Genomic DNA, 22,116 nt, shown 5'->3' on the forward strand with positions numbered 1-22,116 from the left:
CGCGCAGTGATCCAGGCCGGTAACTCATGGCCCCGAGACGTCGACAACTACCACCGTGTCGACACCAGGGTATGCTGCACCTCCCCATCTTTTGTACACGCAGCATGTGGCCATGGTGACCCCGACAGCTGAGGTGCAGGCTCCGCTCGTGGTTCCGCAGAGGAGGGAGGTTACCCTGCTGCCTGGTTTTGTTGCTCTTGCCCCAGCCCCTGATTTTCGGTGTCCCAAGAGCTCCCCACTTGACCTGCCACTGTTCCTGTGCCTGCCGCTCCCGTACCAGTTCCTGCCGTCGTCATTCCTGCCCGTGGTGTTGCCGCCCCCACCCTAGGTCCCTCCGGACAGGTGCAGCCGGGTCCTGTTGCTTCGGCAACTGCCCCAGCTCCGTCCTGGATGGAGGACCTAACGGTTGTCCTGAGGAAGCTGACGAAGAAGAAGAGGAAGAAGAGGAAGGTGTCGTCGTCTGCAGCCGCCTCTTCCCCTTCGACTTCCAAGGCCCCACAGCCGAGGAAGAAGAAGGCAGCCTCTTCCCCCCCTTAGAAGGCTCGCTCTGAGACTTCTAAAGGTCTTCCGCTGGTCCTTCTGTTCCCTCAGGAACGAGGCCTGTCTCTCCTTCCGCAAGGAAGAAGACGATGGGGACCAGAGGAGTTCCGGCTAACACTGGTACCTCCTCGCCTGGCGCCAGGGGTTCTGCCTCTGCGCCAGGATCTGTCTCGGCCTCTCGTTCGCGAGAGGTACCGAGTGTACGGTCACCCGCGGGTAACCGTGCAGCCAAGACCCAGGCAGCCGAGATCCAGGCATGGAGCAGAAGACTGGCGGGAGTCGCTCAGGTGACTCCCGCCAGGCCAGCGATTGCTCGCGTGGTGAGCCGCCGGTACCCAGGGTTGATGCGACGGTCCCAGACCGGCGCTGCAGGCCAAGGCGAGGAAGTGGTCCCCTCGGTTGCCAGGACCAGCTTCGGCTGGTTCAGGCAACGTGGCGCGCCGTGAGGACAGGCCTCGCTCCCACTGCGACAGCGGACTCTGCCAGTCCCCTAACTGCTGCTCCCACCTGGAGCGGTCGGATAGGTGGACCAGCAGTAGCTCTTTTGACGCTCGGGACCGTCGCTGCTGTTCTCGGTCCAGCCGCGCGACCATGCCTGCAGCTCGATCGCCACCGCGGGTTGGCGGTCGCCTGCAGCTCCCCCAGCACACCGGTTCTGTTGGTGGGCAGGGAGGGGCCGTTAGGTCTTCCTCTCCGTTCCCTTCAACTTCCTCGGGCTACACCGGGAAGAGTGAGGTGATCAGGAGTGACTCGCGATCCCTCCACGAGGGCCTACGAACCTGGCACGGTCCTAGGACCAACCAGATCGTACGCCCAAGTGGTTGGAGGAGACTAGGAGGGGTCTGTGGTGGTTCCTCCTGTGGAGGGAGGAGCAGCTCGGGAGGCGTTCTCTTTGGATGGGTTTGATGGCCCATCTCCGCAGGACGCAGTGTCTCTCGAGATCCAGAGGTCTTTTGCTAAGGTAATTGCACGGATTCGTCAACACAATGACCTCAGGGAAGGGTCGCTGCTCCCACCTTCCGAGCCTACATCTGCCGCGATCAGCCTTGGCCGACAGTGTGTTGGGCCAGGTGGACTCTCTCTCGTCTGCGGACAGGAGGGATCACTTCGGTCCAGCAGGTCGTCCAAGCTCCTTCCCCCACCTCTACCACGACAGAGGCGCTTCTATGTGCCATCGGAGAACCCTCTGCCACCCAAGCAGGTTAACCCAGAGCTCTCTCTCTTCCCGAGAGAGATGGTGGACGCTGCGGTGGAGCAACGGCGCACTGACGACAGTGACCATTTAGTCCACCAGGCAGTCTCGAAGGCAGTTGGGCAGCCTTGAGCCACTGCGGCTAAGCCCAAGAGCTTAGCTGGCGCTTCCTCTTCGAAGAAGACGACCTCCTCGTCGAAGTCGAAAGAAAAGACTCGGCCTTCGACTTCTTCGCTAAGGAGCGACCGTAACCAGCCCTCCTCCCAGTCCTCCTTCTCTCGAGGAGGAACCGGGAAGAAGTCGGAGAGGGAAATGCTAGGGACGGCATTCTCCCTCACCTGCTGCCGGAAGTCGGGGGGTGCCTGGCGAGCCATTGGGCAACTTGGCAGCGCTACGGAGCCGAGACCTGGATAGTGGATGTCCTTCGGGAGGGGTATCTACTACCCTTCGAGTCACGGCCACCCCTCACCTCCAACCCGGTCCGTCTACAGACGTATGTTCCTGGTTCTGCCAGGGACGTAGCGCTTCGGCAGGAAGTAGAAGCCATGCTGAGCAAAGGAGCTGTGGAGATCGTATGGGATGAGTCACTGGGCTTCCACAGTCAACTTTTCCTAGTGGAGAAGTCCTCGGGGGGCTGGCACCCAGTGATAGCTCTCTCTCCCTTGAACCGATTTGTTCGCCAGACTCGGTTCACGATGGAAACGACACGCTCAGTGCTCGAGTCCAGCAGGGAGAACGACTTCATGCATTCGGTGGATCTGAAGGATGCGTATTTCCAGATACCCATCCACCAGTCTTCCAGGAAGTACCTCTGCTTCATCCTCGACGGGACGGTGTACCAGTTCAGGGCACTTTGTTTCGGTCTTTCAACTGCCCCACAGGTGTTCACGTGAATGTTCACTTTGGTGTCGGCTTGGGCCCATTCGGTAGGGATACGTCTTCTGAAGTATTTCGACGATTGGCTGGTCCTGGCGAGCTCCCGCTCGCAGTTGCTACAGGACAGGGATCAACTCCTCGAGTTCTGCCGCGATCTCGGGATCATGGTAAACTTCGAGAAGTCAGATCTCGAGCCCAAGCAGAGGATGAAGTACCTGGGCATGCTGATCGATACGGTAGCAGGGTGAGTCTTCCCCGCGGACTCGTGGATCAGCAGGTTCAGGGAGGCAGCCGGACGGTTCCTGTCTCTACGGGAACAGCCAGCTCAGCAATGGCAGGTCGTGATAGGAGAGTTGGTCATAGGCAAGAGATCTGCCCTACTTTCCCATGTCTCTCATGGAGGAGGTGAGGCAGGACCTAGCCTGGTGGCTAGATAACAGGAACCTTGTAAGAGGAGTGCCTCTTCACACCCGCCCCACCCCCGGAGATGTTGCTGTTCTCAGACGTGTCGACTGAGGGATGGGGCGCACACCTGGAGGAGTTGCTGGCTGTGGGTGTGTGGGATCATCACGACAAGCACCTTCACATCAACGTCCTGGAGCTCAAGGCAGCGTTTCTCGCTCTCCAAGAGTTCCAGGAACGTCTGATGGGACACTCAGCGGCTGTGTTGATGAGCGACAACACCACGGTAGTGGCTTACGTCAACAATCAGGTGGCCTAGTGTTCCTTCCGGTACACCAGTTGACGCTGCAGGTGCACGAGTGGGCCGTGGCTCACTCAGTAGAGCTGTCAGCTCGCTACATTCCAGGTAAGAGGAATGTAGTGGCAGACAAGCTCAGCTGTCAGGATCAGGTGATAGGGCCCAAGTGTTCCCTTCACCCAGATGTGGCAGAAAGGCTCTTCAACCTGTGGGGGCGTCCAGTCATGGATCTGTTCGCCACCCAGCACAACAGAAAACTCCAGGTTTTTTACTTAGTTGTGCCGGACCCATGGGCAGCTGCAGTGGATGCTCTTCAACATCCGTGGGACAACCACTTCGTATATGCCTTTCCCCTGTGCTGGTCACCCCGAATCTTTGGATGATTCTGATGGCACCCAAATGGCCCTAGGCCGTTTGGTACCCGGACCTGCTGGCTCTGCTTGCCGAAGCACCGAGAGAGCTTCCCCCTGGCACAACCTCCTTTGCCAACTACACGTGGAACGGTACCACCACTCGGTTCGATCCCTGTCTCTTCACGGCTGGCTGTTATCCACCATCTCTTGCGAGCGAGAGGCTTTTCTCGCCGAGCAGCAACAGAGATGGCTGGATACCTCAGACAGTCCTCTGCAGCTGCGTACCAGGGAAAGTGGGCCGTCTTCTGTGGTTGGTGGTGTGGACGGGCTCTCTCTCCTCTCAGAGCCACTCTTCAGCAGGTAGCGGATTCTCTCGTTTTCCTTCGCCGAAAGAAACTCCTCTCCGTCTCCGCAGTTAAAGGATACAGAGCCACCTTGGCCCTAGTCCTCAAACTGCGGGGAGTGGATATCTCCTCTTCCTTTGAGATCTCCCTCCTCATGAAGAGCTTCGAGAGGTCTTGCCCACCCAGGGAACTCAGGCCCTCAGGGTGGGATGTGACTCTCATCCTTAGGAGTTTGACTCGAAGAGAGTCGTCAGACAGGGATCTGACCCTCAAGACCCTCTTCTTGCTGGCCCTGACATCAGCGAAGAGAGTAGGGGAACTTCATGGTCTTTCCTTTGATGTTAAGCATTCGAGGGGATGGGGATCTGTGATGCTCGATTTCGTCCCGGATTTCATAGCGAAGACTCAGAACCCTTCGGTCCCTGACGACCGGTTCGAGTCATTCACAATCCCTCCCTGAAGGACTTCACCGATAACGATGCGGATGAGATGCTGCTTTGCCCTGTGAGGGCGCTTCGCCGCTATCTGAAGAGAACGCGGCACCTCAGGCCTGAGTGTCAACGCCTCTTCGTTAGCACCAGGGTTACCAAGAAAGAGGTATCCAAGAACACACTTCCTTTCTGGCTTCGTGAGGTGATCAGGAGGGCGTACGACGCGGATGGTAGTGACGACACCCGTACCCGTTGTCCGAGAGCCCACGAAGTCAGAGGTATTGGTCCAACCCTTACGTTCTGCAAGAACTTCTCCATGGTGCAGGTTCTGAAGGCAGGAGTTTGGTCCAACCAGACCACCTTTACCTCCTCCTACCTTCGGGATATTGCCCACAGGTCCTTGGACACCTTTTCCTTGGGACCCGTGGTGGCTGCTCAACAGGTGGTGTAGCTTACCCAGCTCCCGAGCGGACAGAACAGCATCGCATCCTTGTGTGACTGCATGAATGGACGAGTGAAAGAGAGTGTGACTGGCTTCTCTTCCTCCCTCTTTTCTCTCTACCTGTGGGCAGAGGGCCGCTGTCATCACTACGCTGGACAGGAGGCAGATGCAGGTAAGCTACGCGACCGAGCACCAGCCTATCCCTTTCAGTAGGGGTGGGAGCAGTTATCCACCACTCCCCTTACAAGGGGGGGAGTGGATGCCAAAAGAGACAAACCCAAAACTTTATTTTGGCTCTTGAAGTAGGAACTAGTTCTTGCTTGCTATTCATAAGAGGCACGCTTGCCTCCCTCTTATGAATTTGGTCCAGAGGTCTGGCCACTGATCCTGCGGTGCACACCCCGATCAGCTGGACAGAGGCTAGGATCCTTCCCTCTGCTCTTACGATCAGGGAGGGAACCAAGGTCTGATGAACACCAGTCTGTTCATAAGACTCAGATTCCACCCACTAATAAGTGAGTCTTCTTATTGTTAAAGGACTGAGGGTTTGTATACGTATCGGAACAAATCACAATTTGTCAAAAATTGTATTTTTCCTAACTATACAAACCTGAGGTCCTTTACACATAGTCCCACCTCATGCCACCCCTCACTCTGTTTTCCTGGGCCTAAAGCAAAGTGAATCTTTACCTCTCTGTCGGGCGGGACTCCCGACTACCGGACAAGCAGTTAACTATCGAACCCCTTGTTCTAACCTTACGACCGGTCCAGCTTGGCGCTGATTACCTTCCTATTGTTAAAGGACCTCAGGTTTGTATAGTTAGGAAAAATACAATTTCATACAATCAACTTACCTGTCAGATAAATACATAGCTAAGACTCCGTCGTCCCTATGTATATATCTGCCAGGTAAGTATGTATGAAACTTTATTGTATCATAACAATATCATTTTTTGACAAATTGTGATTTTTCTGTTTGAGTAAGCTTGCCCCAACAATTTCTCAATGTATTTTTGGGTACTGTGGAAGATAGCAATTTGTTGGGGTAGACATCACTTTTTGGTCGAGGGGAACTTTGTGCATTGTGCAGCACAGCACACTTTAGATGGTAACAAAGGTTCTTTTAATGAGCCATGTAGTCTTCAGTTGCATATTTTCCTTCCTTTTTTCTTATTGTGAGTCAGGCCAGAAATGCAACTTAGTGGTCTGATTCATATCTTAATATTCATTCATAATAAGAGACAACATTCCTCTATTAGTGTTTCTACAGAAAAACAAGGAAATAGTTGAATTTCTACTGATCGTTTGTCAATATCATAGTATGTTATACGTATATATTTTGGAAGGTTTTCAAGTGTTTATTTGGGCTTTTCTGTTGACCTACAGCTAGAGTTTCTTTTCTTTTTCCAGAGATCCAGAAATTAGTATTAGGGGGGCGAATGGGTGAAGCCATTGAAACTGTTCAACAGCTATACCCAGGTCTTTTAGAGAACAATCACAATTTACTGTTTATGTTAAAGGTAAGTTTGCATTTGTTTAATTCAAATGTTTGAAATTTAATTCCTGGACTAAATAGGAGTAGCAGAATAGTATGCACTAGGCATACATTTCTAAATCACATCAAGCGTTAATGTATAGTAATATAGGCATGATTCTTAAAGAGGAAAACAGACAATAAGGTAGAATATAGCATGTTTTCTTAAATTACTCCACTGAAATTTTTATTTTATTAGGTGCGTCAGTTTATAGAAATGGTAAATGGAACAGACACAGAAGTTCGAGGCTTGTCCAGATCGCCCTCTCGGCCGCCCACTCACGAGTCCTCTCCTTCTCCATCCTGTTGGTCAAACAACAGAACAGAACCAGTGCCTGGTAAGCTTCAAGATAAAGCATTGGTACATTATGATATTGGAAACCAGTTCCTTTAAAGCTTATGGGTGTTAGATGTATGAAAGAAGAAATGGACATCCTTCCATGATGTCAGTTTTGACTTTTGATTCTTTTTCTTTAGTTTCTTCACACATAGCCATCCAGCTTCATTATCTTTCTACAATTTTACATCTGTTTTGAAGACCAAACCCTGTAGAAGTAATTTAGTGGTCTCCTTAAACTACTCCATCATAGTAATATCATTTAATAAAATTTTGAGAAATGTTGAGAAGATGCCTTGGATTATTCTGATAAATAAAATTTTGCAGGCTGTAGAATAAAAAATGAGTAAATACATTGGAAGTTATCATTAATTTAATAGAACTGAAAGTTCTAAATTTGAGTGTATGCTGCACAAATGTGAAATGGGGAGGAAAATTACTTTTCATCACTTGGTTACTAAGACAGCATTATTGTTTACACTGCTTAGTGTGATGGTGAGAATTAGTCTTTTGGATTTTTGGAGTTTCATATAATTTTCTGTCTCATGGACATTGTAGTTTTATTTTTAGGTAATCATACTTTTTTTTTTTTTTTTTTCTTTACAGGCACATCATCCACTCCTCCCCTCTCTTCTTCCACATCCACAACACCTATCATTCAGCAGCACACATCAGTCATCCAGTCCACCAAGAACGTCATAGGTAGTGGGACGCCTACGTCCACATCAGCTACAACCGAGGAGCTCAATCAGCGCAATGCTCAGGATCTCCGTGCCACAACCCCGCCCAGTGCCTCAAATGGCACCACACCTGTTATTCATCCTCCGCCAGCATCTGGTTCTTCGTCGTCTTCATCTTCATCATACAATTCATCATCTAATATGCATGATAGTGACACAGAAATGGAATGCATGGAAACTTCTCATCACCATTTACAGGAAACTAGTAATGGTCATGGAGACACCAGTCAAAGTAATGGGTTTTCTAATGGTTTCACAAAGCATATTGATGATATGCAAGAAGATTGTGAGGAAGCAATGGGTAAGGGTTGTTTTTATCAATATTTTATGTGGCGGATGCATTACTGTAATACGTACTGTGTAGACTCTTGATTTAATCTTAGAATTTCAGAGTATATGCTTACATTGTGAAAAAAATTAATTTAAGCTATTTTATATTTTTGAAATACAGTCGACCCTCGTTAAGATGGACTACATTATAGGGGGCCCAGGGTGTCTGCGTTAGCCTATTGTCTGGTTTAATCGGCGATACCTACATAGACCTAGAAATATACCATACTTCACTATTTTTGTAAAGAGTATGAATATTAAACCATTATAGAAACAATTGTATTAAACTTCATAGTAAAAGATGAAAATTAAAGAATGAATTATGATAAAAAGGTAGAATTCAGCCGCATGTGCAAATTCATAGGCCGAGACATGAATACATGATTGGGTAATTAAATATTGGTACTGCAGCAAAAAAAATTTTCCTTTTATTTATTTATTCATTAGAGTTTATTATTATTTATATATGTTAATATACTGTTAATTGAATGTGAGATGATTAAGACGGTCAATAATAAAATAGTGGAATAATTAAGACCATATGTTCACTAACAGGATCCAAATAATTGTGCTTCACCTTGTGAATTATATCGATAAGTAAGACTATAAAACACTTTTCATCTTATTGATCTTGTAGTGGGTGGTTCTTTATTTTTATGTATTAACATCGTGAACGGTTTGCAGTCGTATTTTGTGATCGAAATGTCTATAAATAAAACAAAATTAGAGGGCTGTCATTGGCTAACAGATCACCATGGCAACCAGCCAGCCAATAAGGTTTTAGCTGTAGTATTCTGCCTGTAAGTGCAATACATAATTTTTAATAGAGTATGTATTTTACTGATTTTGTGAAGAATAAAATTAATTCCTTCCTTCAAAATTATTGAAATATAAAAGATGATAGAATTAAGCTGCATAGAGGAACTGGCAATTTCTCTCTCATGTCATTTGCCATGTATTCAGTATTTCAGCTTTTGTCTTTGTAAAGTTTACCTTTGTCATATTTTTCTTTCCTAAAAACATACAAAGCATTGTACTGTAGCTACCAGTCAGGCAGCACATAGGTAAAACTGTTGGCTACGCTGCTACTGTACTTCCTACCCAGTCAGACAATAGTGTATCGAGTATAAATACAGAACTGTATGTAAAAATATAAATTAAAAGTTTATTTACCTTTGGTAAATGAATAGGAAAATGGTATGCGGCGATTGGAGGAACAGTAACTATCTTTAATCGTTGATGAACATACATATTATGATTAGATCGGTTGACCCTCTTCGGAGTCTGTCTTATGCGATATCTGGATTAATGGGGTCCAGTTTAATGAGGGATGACTGTATAGGTACAGCATATAGGCATGCTGTTACACTACGTTTAACCAAACATTCAAAATTACTGAGCTATTGATTGCCAGGTGAAGAAAGAATGACACTTCCACTTTAAAAAATTGCTTTAAATGTTTATTTAGTAATTTTCTGCAGGTCCATTACATGTTACTACTGTATGTTGTATAGTTAAAACTTTTTAAATAAAAGAAAAAAATAACTGGGCATATTAGTTGCGAATGCAGACACACAAAAGCTCCCTTTATTTTTTTGACAGACTTTACAGTGCATCCAGTAATTAACACTTTGCAGTGCATCCAGTAATTAACAATTTTATAAGGTCTATAAAGTTGAGATGCTTTATATATTTAATTGAAAGAACATTTCAGTGAGATAAAAGAATTGAATTTTACAGAACTTGACGGGAATTCCAGCAGTAGAAAAATGTGTGGTGGAAATCCAGTTGCTGTAGAACGTATGTTGGCCTTTGGGAGAGAGGTTCAGCATATGAGTCAGGTGCTTCGAAGAGAATTAGGGAAAAATGAACAAAATAAGAAGATGCTTCAGGTGAGTGCTGTTGTGATGTCAGTGTTTGTTCCGACACGAGATAAAAACCTTGAGGTCCTTTTACAATAGGAAGGTAACTAGCGGCAGCTGGATGGTCGTAAGCTTTCGAACAAGGGAGTTCAGTAGTTAACTGCTTGTCCGACAGTGCGCACGTCGCGCGACTGGGAGGCGAAGAATCACTTTTTGCTTTCAGCCTGCTGGCGTGTAGACGTGCTCTTCATCGCTCTCTGCCCGCTTCATCGTCGTGTGCTTTCAGGATATTTGTGTTTTCTCTTACTATTTGTGTGTGTAAAAGTGAACTGTAAGTACTCTTTTTCATTTTTTCATATACACTTTATTGCCATTCAAGTGAATAATGGACCAAGGATCTAATGAATCTCCGTGCCTTCCCATCACCCGGCGACTGTGGCCCGGGGTGGAGGGGCGTAAATGTGGGAAATTCAGAAGTTTTCCCCGAGATTGATCCCCATGTCCTTTGTGCTCGGTGTAGAGGGCGGGAGTGCTCTCGCACCTAGCCTTGTGTTGTATGTGTTGATTGGTCGGAGGTGCAGTGGGGCTTGTACGAGGGCAGGAAGAAGTGAAGGCCTGCCAAGGAGTTGTCGGAAAGCTCTCCCGCGACTCCCTTAGTAACAGACACTTCGTCTTCTTTCTTGGCCCCCGCTCAGCTCCCGTGTATGGCACCTTCTGGGGGGGGTTATCCAGGTCCTTCTCTTCGCCTGATCCGTCGAGCGTAGAGGAGGGCGCTCGGTACCCCGACGTACAGCTGTATTCGGGGTCTTCCGTTCGTTCGGGGTGGGGCTCGACTCCCCTCCCCCCGCACGAGGGGGAACCCCTCCTACTTACCCGACTTTTGCTTCCACAGGTGCTTCTGCCGTGAGGGATGACCTTGGTCAGGTGCGGGCGTCTCTGGGACTGCAGGGCGTGCCAAGTGTCCAGGGGGTGCTTCATCATCTGGCGGGGTCTAGTGCGGTCACCCATGGAACGGTGACCACGACAACTACCACCTTATCTACTCCAGGGTATGCCACCCCTCCTCACCTGGTTTATTCGCCGCACGTAGTGTCTGTCTCTCCTACAGCCACTGTGCAGGGGCCGATCGCCGTACCGAGGAGGGGCGTGCCACCACCGCCCTGGTTTGCCGTGCTGCCTCGACCGGACTTCAGCTGCCCCAAAAGCTCGCCCCTGGATCTGCCGCCGGTACCCAGGATGTCGCTGGCTGTTGGCCCGCCTCCTGTGTTACCTGTGCTGCCTGCCGTACCTGTGTCCGATGCTGTGCTGGCTGTTCCTGCTGCTCCTGCCGTTCCTGCTGTTCCCGCTGTGTCCGTACCTGCTGACGTGATCCCTGCTCACGGTATTGCTGCCCCAGACGTTGGTCTGTCCGGACAGGTGCGTCCGGGCCCTGTTGCTTCGGCAACAGCAGCCCCGGCTCCTCCCTTGATGGCTGACCTCACGTCTGTCCTGAGGAAGCTGACGAAGAAGAAGAGGAAGAGGAGGAAGGTGTCGTCGTCGTCGTCTTCATCGTCTTCTTCGTCGTCTGTAGCCGCCTCTTCCCCTTCGACTTCCAAGGCTACCCAGCCGCGGAAGAAGAAGGCTGCCGCCTCCCCTCCTAAGAAGCTCCTTCGGGAATTTCTCAGGGACGGGGGGTCCTTCCGCTGGTCCTCCTGCTCCTTTGGAAGCGGGGCCTGTCTCTCCTTCCGCAAGGGAGAAGAAGACGGGGACCAGAGGGGTACCGGCTAACACCGGTACTTCCTCGCCTGGTGCTAGGGGTTCTGCCGCTACACCAGGTTCCGTCTTGGTCTCTCGTTCGCGAGAGGTACCGAGTGTACGGTCACCTACCGGTGGCCGTGCAGCTAAGAACCAGACGCCAGAGCTTGCTTGGCACCAGGTTCACGGTACGGAGCGGAAGGCTGGTGAGAGCCGCTCAGGCGACTCTCACCAGGCCAGCTCGCTCTTGTAGCGACCAGCTGGTCACCCGGGTTGACGTGACGGTCCCAGACCGGCCACGGGCTGAGGCTGGGAAGAGGTCCCCCCGATCGCTGGCGCCAGTGGTTTGACGCGCCGTGAGGACACGCACCGGTCTCACCGCGACAGTGGTCTCTGCAGGTTACCTGACCGCCGCTCCCACAGGGACCGGACGGGTAGGGCGACCAGCAGCAGTTCCTCTTATGCATGAGATTGGGACCGCTGTTCTCGGTTCAGCCGTTCTCCCCAGGGGAACGGCACGACCAGACCTGCAGCTCGATCCCCACTGTGGGTTGGAGATCGCCTGCAGCCCTCCAAGCACACTGGTCCTGCCAGTGAGCGAGGGGGGAGCGTCAGGTCTTCCTCTCCCGTGCCTTCAGCTTCCTCATGTTACACTGGGAAGGGCGAGACACCGAGGAGTGATCGTGAAGGGCGCGCCCCACATGATCCCGTCACGATGCCGTACGTGCCAGGCACGGTCTTAGGATCGACCAGGTCGTACGCGCAAGTGACAGGAGGAGACCGAGAGGGGTCTGTCGCTGTTCCCCCTCCTGAAGGGGGAGGATCTCGGGAGTTGCTCTTGTTCAAGGGGCTTGACGGTCCTACTCCACAAGATGCAGTCACTCCGGAGATTCAGAGGAATTTTGCCGAGGTTATTGCGCTGATTCGTCAGCACAACGATCTCGGGGAAGGATCGCCGCTCTCACCATCCGAGCCCACGTCCCAGCTCGAGTCGTTTTGGGGTCCTAAGAAGGAACCCAGACCGACGGTGGGTCTGCCGCGATCGGAGCTTGCCGACTCTGTGTTAGACCAGGTCAAATCTCTTCTCCGGACAGGACGGCTCGCTGAAGTCTGGCAGGTCGAACAAGCTACTTCCTCCTCCTCTACTGCGACAGCGGCGTTTTTACGTGCCATCTGAGGATACAATGCCACCCAAACAGGTGAACCCAGAGTTAGCCAGGCTAACTCCGGTTGTGTGTCTGCAGCAGCTCCTGTCGGAGAACCTCTGGTTCTCGCAGCAAGAGGCACTGGGCCTGGAATCCACCACTATGGCAGCTTTCCAGGCCGTCTCCTGGTTAGACCTGTGGTCCCTCACAGTGTCTAAAGTCGCAGCAAACTCGGGGGATACTCCTCTTGAGGATGACGTGGCTTTCAGGAGACTTTGTCAGTCTGGGGGAAGGGCCATCTCCTTCCTCGCCAATCAGACGGCAAACCTGTGGGCCAACCTGGTACTTCGCCGTAGGGACGCAGTCCTTACCCGAGTATCCAGGGCAGCTGGGCGAGAGGCGGCGCTTGGATTACGGAACGGACCTGTACGTAGTTCCTCCTCTCTCTTTCCAGGAGAGATGGTGGACGCTGCGGTGGAAAGGCGGCGCACTGATGACAGTGACCGCCTGGTACACCAGTCAGTTTCGAAGGCTTCTGGGCAGCCTCGAACTGCGGCCAAGCCTAAGAGTTTGGCTAGCGCTTCCTCGGCTGCTAAGACGGTTGCCCCGTCGAAGCCCTGAGGAAAGATTCTGACTTCTACTTCTGCCAGGGGAGGTCGTCATCAGCCCTCCTCCCAGCCCTCCTTCTCACGAGGGGGGGCAGGGAAGAAGTCGAAGAGAGGTGGGAAACGCTAGGGACTGCGTTCCCCCTCACCTGCTGCCGGAAGTTAGGGGGGTGGGCCCTGGGGGGCCTGGCGAGCCATTGGGCAACATGCCAGCGCTACGGTGCCGAGAACTGGATAGTAGACGTCCTTCGGGAGGGATATCTACTACCCTTCGAATCTCAGCCACCCCTCACCTCCAACCCGGTCCATCTGCAAACATACGTCCCGGGATCATCAAAGGACGTCGCTGTACGACAGTTGCAAGACCATGCTGAACAAACGAGCTCTGGAGATCGTCACGGATCAATCACCGGGCTTCTACAGTCGCCTTTTCCTGGTGGAAAAGTCTACGGCGGGCTGGTGCCCGGTGATAGATCTCTCTCCTTTGAACCGATTTGTTCGCCAAACTTGGTTCAAGATGGAGACGGCACGTTCGGATTTGAATGATGCGTATTTCCAGATATCCATCCATCAATCCTCCACTTCATCCTCGACGGGACGGTGTACCAATTCAGGGCACTTTGCTTCGGTCTCTCAACCGCCCCACAGGTGTTCACGCGAGTGTTCACTCTGGTGTCTGCTTGGGCCCACTCATCTGGGATACGTCTTATGAGGTATCTCGACGATTGGTTAGTCCTGGCGAGCTGCCGCTCGCAGTTGCTGCAGGACTGGGATTGACTACTGGAGTTCTGCCGTGATCTGGGGATCGTGGTGAACTTCGAGAAGTCCGATCTCGAACCCAAGCAGAGGATGAAGTACCTGGTTATGCTGATCGACACGGTAGCAGGGCGAGTCTTCCCGTGGACTCGCAGATCAGCAGATTCAGGGAGGCAGCCAACCGGTTCCTGTCTCGGCAGGAACAGGCAGCTCAGCAGGAACCTCTGGAGAGGAGTGCCTCTACGCACTCCCCCCCGGAGATGCTGCTGTTCTCAGATGCATCAAACAAGGGACGGGGCGCACACCTGGAGGAGTTGCTGACTGCAGGAGTGTGGGACGATTACGACAAGCACCTTCACATCAATGTCCTGGAATTCAAGGCAGCGTTCCTCGCAATCCAAGAGTTCCAGGACCATTTGATGGGACACTCAGTGGTGTTGATGTGCGACAACACCATGGTAGTGGCTTACGTCAACAAAGGGGGTCTAGTGTGTCTCCCGTTGCACCAGTTGACGCGTCAGGTGCACGAGTGGGTCACGGCTCACTCAATAGAGCTGTCAGCCCGCTACATTCCAGGGAAGAGGAATGTAGTAGCAGACATGCTCAGCCGCCGGGATCAGGTGATAGGGACCGAATGGTCTCTATATGAGGGCATGGTGGAAAGGCTCTTCGATCTGTGGGGGTGTCCAGTCGTGGATCTGTTCGCCACCCGGCACAACAGAAAACTCCAGGTTTTCTACTCAGTTGTGCCGGACCCATGGGCAGCTGCAGAGGACGCTCTTCAACACCCGTGGGACAACCTCTTCACCTACGCCTTTTCCCCCGTTCAGCCTGATTCGCAAGGTGATCAGTCAAGTGCTGGCCACCCCGAATCTCAGGATGATCCTGGTGGCTCCTAAATGGCCCCAGGCCGTTTGGTATCCAGACCTGCTGGCTCTGCTTGCAGAAGCGCCGAGAGAGATTCCCCATTGGCACAACCTTCTCGCCCAGCCACACGTAGAACGGTACCACCGAGTAGTCCAGTCTCTACATCTTCACGGCTGGCTGTTATCCACCATCTCTTGCGAATGAGAGGCTTTTCTCGTAGCGCAGCAACAGAGATGGCTGGAAACGTCAGACAATCCTCTGCAGCTGTGTACCAGGGGAAGTGGGCCTTCTTCTGTGGTTGGTGTCGCAGACGGGGTCTATCTCCTCTCAGAGCCACTCTTCAGCAGGTAGCGGATTTCCTCATTTTTCTTCACCGAGAAAAGCTCCTCTCAGTCCCCACAGTCAAAGGATATAGAGGCACCCTGGCACTAGTCTTAAAGCTGAGGGGATTGGACATCTCGAACTCGTTCGAGATCTCCTTGCTAATGAGGGGCTTCGAAAGGTCTTGCCCACCCAGGGAACTCAGGCCCCCTGAGTGGGACATGACTCTCGTCCTTAGGAGTTTGACTTAAAGACCCTTCGAGGCACTCCGAGAGTCGTCAGACAGGGATCTGACCCTCAAGACCCTCTTCTTGCTGGCCCTGGCACCGGCAAAGAGAGTAGGGAAACTTCATTGTTTGTCCTTCGATGTGAAACATTCCAGGGGATGGGGATCTGTGACGCACGATTTCGTCCCGAACTCCGTTGCGAAGACTCAGAAACCGTCGATCCCTGACGACAGGTTCGAGTCTTTCACAATCCCTTCCCTAATGGACTTCACCAACAATGATTCGGATGAGATGCTGCTTTGTCCTGTAAGGGCGCTACGACGCTATCTGAAGAGAACTGGACACCTCAGGCCCGAGTGTCAACGCCTCTTTGTTAGCACCGGGGTGACCAAGAAAGAAGTATCCAAGAACACGCTTTCTTTCTGGCTGCGTGAGGTGATCAGGAGGGTGTACGAGGCTGATGGTAGTGATGACATCCGTATGCTCCGTCCGAGAGCCCACGAAGTCAGGAGCATTGGTCCTTCCCTTGCGTTCCGCAAGAACTTCTCCGTGGCGCAGGTCCTGAAGGCAGGTGTCTGGGCCAACCAGACCACCTTCACCCCCTTCTACCTTCGGGATATTGCCCACAGGTCCTAGGATACTTTTTCCTTGGGACCCGTGGTGGCTGCTCAACATATTGTGTAGCTAACCCAGACCCTCGCAGGCTGAACAGCATCGAGTCCTGGTGTGACTGTAAGAATGGATGAGTGAATGAGAGTATGACTGGCTCCTCTTCCCATCTTTTTCTCCCCCTCTACCTGTGGGCAGAGGGACACGGTCGTCACTCTGCTGGATAAGGACGGGATGCAGGTGAGCTACTCGACAGAGCCCCATCCTATCCCTTTCACTAGTGATGGGAGTGAATATCCACCACTTCCCCCAACAAGAGGGGGGAAGTGGAAGCCAACAAGAGACAAACCCATAACTTTATGTTGCCTCTTGCAAACAGAAACATGTTCTTGCTTGCTGGTATTAAGAGATACGCTTGCCTCTCTCTTATTACTTTGGTCCAGAGGTCTGACCATTGATTCTGCGGTGCACACCGCAATCAATCGGACAGAGGCTAGGATCCCTCTTACGACCAGGGAGGCAATCCAAGGGTGGGCGAACACCAGTCTGTTCACAAAAGACTCAGATTCCTCCCACCAAGAAGTGATTCACAAAAGACTCAGATTCCTCCCACCAAGAAGTGAGTCTTCCTATTGTAAAAGGACCGAAAGGTTTGTATCCCATGTCGGAACAAATGACAATTTGTCCAAAATTGCATTTTTATACATTCAACTTCCCTGCCAGATATATACTTAGCTATAGACTCCGTCGTCCCCGACAGAAATTCAAATTTCGCGGCACACGCTACCGGTAGGTCAGGTGATCTACCGCCCTGCCCTGGGTGGCAGGACTAGGAACCATTCCCGTTTTCTAATCAGATTTCTTCTGTCGCCCGGACCATCAACATTGTTGTTGGTTCCTTTTGACTGGATTTTCTTTTTTCATCGACAATTGATCTTCTTGACCGACTTTTGGTGACGTATCTGGATTGTTGGATTGGCATACGCTTTTGTGGACTGTTTTTGTGGACTTGCTTTGGATTTTTCTTAAAATGTCTGACACTGGAATGGTTGTGAGACGTTGTGTGAATGTAGGCTGTAAGGTGAGGTTGCCGAAAGCTTCGGTAGACCCTCACACCGTATGTAAGGGTTGCAGGGAGTATGAATGTTCTTTCACTAATACTTGCAAGGAATGTGAGAATTTGAGTGAGAGAGAGTGGAAGAATCTAACTACTTATTTGAAGAAGTTAGAGAGAGAGAGAGAGTGAGGAAAGCCTCTTCTAGAAGTTTGAGTAGTTCTAGATCGAATGAACTAGTTCCTAGTTTGGGATCTTCCCCACTTGTAAGAATTGCTACTTCTCCTTCCTTTTCAGCCTCTTCACCTATTGCAGATCCTGTAGATTCGGCAAAAGAACTTGCGGATCTAAAAGCAGCCTTCAAGATCATGGAAAACAAAATGGCTGCTCTGCAAGGTAAGGCTAGTGATATTACAGTGGACAGTGATGTGAGTGTCCCCAGTGTAGTGGAGGGGGCATCTGGTCGGCTCCACAACGCTCCCAGGTCTAGACCTCTTCCAAGCTCACATGCCCAGAGGAGAAGGAATGTCAAAAACCGTAAGGAGGTTGTGGAGAATCCCCACCGATCAGGTGTCCCTTCGGCAGGCTCTGTGACACCCCAGACTGCCAGGGATCGCTATTGCAAAAGCGTCCTGCGTGAGTGTTTCTCATCGTCGGGGTCTTCGTCTCCTAGACGCGATTGGAGGGATTCTGATCGCTCGCGACCACTGAAGAGGAGTTGGAAGGTGCCGACTCTTGACTCGAGCCCGGAACGCTTCCCTGAGGAGTCTCCTTCGGATGTTAAGAGGGCAAAAAGAGCCCTATTGTCACCTGTAGTTAGAAGGAGTCAGGAGGTGGAGCCCATGGACTCCTCCCCTCCTCCTTCTCCTCCTCCCAAAGAGGATAAAGAAGAGGCTACTAAAAGATTTCTAGTTTCTATGCAAGAACAGATATCGTCGTTGAAAGGAGTGCTTTCAAAGGAGCCTCCTCGAAGGAAAGACACTTCCCTTCCCATCAAGAGGTCCTCCAGACGTGTGGAGGTACCTGCCGCCAAGAACGAGGTTCCTATTAGGAGTGAGGCTCTTAGCAAGAGCGAGGAGTCAACCAAACGTAAGGAGTCAACCAAGCGCAAGACTCCTACCAGGTGCGAAGAGCCGATCAGGCATCTGGCGCCAGCCAGGAGTGAAGATCTCCAGGAGGCAGGAGCCAAGAGCCAGGAGTGAGGAGTGCCAAGGAGCCCATGAGGCAGGATGCCAGGAGTCCAGTTAGGGTCCCAGGAGTCGGAGTCAGGAGTCAGGAGTCAGGAGTCAGGAGTCAGGAGTCGGAATTCTTCCATAAGGCAAGATCCGAATAGACTCTTATCCGGAATTGATGACACTTCTCCAGACAGAAGCACCTCTCCTTTGGATCGTAGGAGGTCTTGGAAAGACTCTTCCTCCAAACGGGAACTTTCTCCTTCTTCTGATCGGGTTTTGGATGAGTTGTCTGAAGATGAGCTCCCTACAAATGAGGGACTCTCAAATTATAAGACATTAGCCTCCTTATTACTGCAAGAGTTTGGAGACTCTCTTAGTCCAGCCGCTCCTCCTCCTCCTCCTCCTCGTTCACTCTTTTCGAGTACGGCTACTGTAAAGTCCTCGGCTTTCCTGAAAATGAAACCAGCGATTTCAATGAAGAAGGCCTTCCAATCTTTGGATTCATGGATGGGCGCTAAGAAAGAGTTGGGCAAAACAGTATTCTGCATGCCTCCTTCCAAACTCCATGGAAAGAGAGGTATTTGGTACGGGACAGGAGAGACTATGGGTCTTTCTCTTCCTGCATCGGCAGACGCTGACTTCTCTAATCTGGTTGATGCCTCCAGACGACACTCTTTAGTCTCGGCCAGATCTACGTGGAGCATTTCAGAATTGAACCACTTTCTTAAAGGACTTTTCATCATTTTAGAAGTGTTCAATTTTCTGGATTGGTCTCTCGGAGTTCTGGCTAAGAAGTCTCAGGACTCGGAGTTTCTTAAGAGCCCAGAAATTCTCCATAGCGTCCTGGCTTGCATGGACAAGGCGGTACAAGACGGTTCGGGAGAAGTTTCTTCCCTATTTGGAGCTGGTTTGCTGAAAAAGAGATCAGTTTATGGATCCCTTTTGTCAAAAGCTGTTTCTCCTAGCCAGAGGACCGCGTTATTGTTCGCCCCTCTGCCGGACCATTTGTTTCCTTCTCAGTTGGTGAGAGATATATCTCGCTCACTAACTGAGAAGGCGACACAAGACCTTGTTCAGACTTCAAAGAAGAGTCGCCCTGTAGTGTCAACGAGTAAGAAGGACTCTCGTCCTCCTCAGCAGCCCCTTCGTGGAGGTGCAACGGCTCGTCCCCCTTCCAGAAAGAAGAGCTCTGATAAGAGAGGAAGGTCTTCCTTCAAGAAAGGAAAGTGACTTGATGATCCTCCAAGCACCAGTAGGCGCCAGACTCCTGAACTTTGCAGGAGCCTGGGCACAGAGAGGAGCGACTCTTGGTCGGTTTCAGTTCTAAAGAAAGGATACATAATCCCCTTCGAAGACAGTCCTCCCCTAACCTCTACTCCTCGGGAACTGTCAGCGAGGTACAGAGACCTTGTAATGAAAAATACTCTCCTTCAAATGGTGGATCAAATGTGGGAAAAGGAGGCCATCGAACTTGTACAGGATCCACTCTCCCCGGGATTTTACAATCGCCTTTTCCTAGTACCAAAGGCTTCGGGGGGATGGAGACCAGTACTGGACGTAAGCACGCTGAACCGCTTTGTTCAGAAGAAGAAGTTCCGAATGGAAACGTCCGCCTCGGTGATGTCAGCACTACGTCCAGGAGATTGGATGGTCTCTCTGGACTTACAAGATGCATATTTCCACGTTCCCATTCACCACTCGTCAAAGAAATATCTTCGATTCATGATAGGAGGCAAGATTTTTCAGTTCAGGGCTCTGTGTTTCGGCCTGTCTACAGCTCCACAGGTCTTCACCAACCTGATGGCGAATGTAGCGAAATGGCTTCACCTAGAGGGAATAAACATCTCCCTCTACTTAGACGACTGGCTGATCAGGGCCAAGTCGGAGAACCAGTGCTTGGAGGACCTGTTGATAACACGGAATATGGTAGAATCTCTGGGATTACTCGTGAACCTCGAGAAGTCGCAACTGATCCCCAGCCAGAACTTGGTCTATCTGGGGATTCAGATGGATTCTCGGGGTTTTCGGGTATTTCCTTCGCAAGAGAGAATCACTCTAGGTTTGTCAAGAATCTCGAGCTTCTTAGAGAGAGAAAGCAGTTCAGCGAGGGATTATATGAGCCTTTTAGGGACTCTGTCCTCGCTAGAAAAGTTCTTCTCTCTGGGGAGGCTTCACCTTCGCCCTCTTCAGTTTTTCCTGAAAGAGGTGTGGAGTTGGAAGATGGGACAACTCTCAGACACTTTCCCGATTCCACAGGAGGTGAAAAATCACTTAAAATGGTGGATCCTTCCTCTAAAGAAGAACGAAGGCGTGTCACTTGCCCTGGAGAACCCCAACCAAGTGTTATTTTCAGACGCTTCGGAGTCTGGGATGGGGAGCGACGCTAGGAGCAAGGGAGGTGTCAGGCACCTGGACAAAGGAGCAGGTGTCCTGGCACATCAATTGCAAAGAGCTAGTAGCCTTACACCTGGCCTTAAGATTCTTTGAGGAGGTAGTCAGAGGCTGGGTGGTTCAGATAAACTCGTACAACACCACGGCTCTGGCTTACATACGCAAGCAAGGAGGGACTCATTCATTCTCCCTCTATCAACTAACAAAAGACCTATTAACCTGGACAGAGGAAAGAGGTATAACTCTCCTCACAAGATTTGTGCAAGGGATAAGGAATGTGAGAGCAGACAGGCTAAGCAGGAGGAATCAGGTCCTTCCCACAGAGTGGACTCTACACACAGAAGTGTGCTGGAGTCTGTGGTCCCTGTGGGGGAGGCCTCACATAGACCTGTTTGCTATGTTCCTCTCCAAAAGAGTAGAGATCTTTTGCTCTCTAGTGGAAGATCCAAGAGCCTTTGCAATCGACGCCTTTCTCCTGGATTGGTCGGGCCTAGACGCCTATGCCTTTCCCCCATTCAAGATCCTGGGGGAAGTACTCAGGAAATTCGTGGCTTCAAAGGGCACGAAGTTGACCCTCATAGCCCCATTTTGGCCAGCCCAGGAATGGTTCACGGAGGTACTGGAGTGCATAGTGGACTTCCCCAGATCTCTGCCAAGCAGAACAGATCTACTCAGACAACCCCACTTCGAGAGGTTTCATCACAACCTCCCCGGTCTCGCTCTGACTGCCTTTCGACTATCGAAAGACTTGTCAGAGCGAGGGGATTTTCTTCCAAGGCTGCAGGCGCTATCGCTAGAGCCCGCAGATCTTCAACGAGAAGAGTATACCAATCGAAGTGGGAAGTCTTTAGGAGGTGGTGTAAGAATAAGAAGCTGTCCTCCTCCAGTACCTCTATAGTTAACATTGCCGATTTCCTCCTTTTTCTTAGAGAGGAATCGCACCTTTCTGTGTCTACAATCAAAGGATACAGAAGTATGCTGTCTTCAGTATTCAGGAATCGAGGGCTAGAGATTGCAGAGAACAAGGATCTCCACGATTTGATTCGGTCCTTTGAGACTTCGAAATCAGCGTCTCCGAGAACACCTAGCTGGAATCTGGACGTGGTCCTGAAATTCCTTGCCTCAGACAAATTCGAGCCTCTACATCTGGCTTCCTTCCGCGACGTCACTAGGAAATGTTTATTCCTGTTGTCTCTCGCGACGGCCAAGAGGACGAGCGAATTGCACGCTCTGGACTCCAAAGTGGGGTTTAAAGGAGATGCGGCTATCTGTTCATTCCAGACATTGTTTCTGGCAAAAAACGAAAACCCATCAAAACCTTGGCCCAGAAGCTTTGAAGTAAAAGGCCTATCTAACCTCGTAGGCAGAGAGATAGAGAGGTCTTTCTGTCCGGTTAGAGCTCTTAAATTTTATTTAGAGAAAAAGAAACAGATGGGAGGCTGTCAGCAAGGTCTTTGGTGTGCTGTGAAGAACCCCAAAAGACTCATGTTTAAAAACGCCTTGGCCTTCTTTGTGAGAAGCGTGATTACTGATGCTCACAAGAACTGCCCG

General features: G+C 50.8%; 1 protein-coding gene across 1 annotated transcript in view; it reads left to right on the top strand.

Annotated features, from left to right (window-relative positions):
* The window catches only part of LOC135208568 (ran-binding protein 9-like), a 116,146-nt gene that overhangs the window by 73,761 nt on the left and 20,269 nt on the right, over positions 1-22,116 (top strand). Inside the window, exons 7-10 of the mRNA XM_064240896.1 lie at positions 6,289-6,398; positions 6,612-6,750; positions 7,356-7,790; positions 9,560-9,711. Of these exons, the coding sequence (XP_064096966.1) occupies positions 6,289-6,398; positions 6,612-6,750; positions 7,356-7,790; positions 9,560-9,711 (836 nt within the window). The remainder of the gene's footprint in view (positions 1-6,288; positions 6,399-6,611; positions 6,751-7,355; positions 7,791-9,559; positions 9,712-22,116) is intronic.

This window comes from Macrobrachium nipponense, chromosome 35, assembly GCF_015104395.2.
Source record: "Macrobrachium nipponense isolate FS-2020 chromosome 35, ASM1510439v2, whole genome shotgun sequence".
NCBI classification, from domain to species: domain Eukaryota; kingdom Metazoa; phylum Arthropoda; class Malacostraca; order Decapoda; family Palaemonidae; genus Macrobrachium; species Macrobrachium nipponense.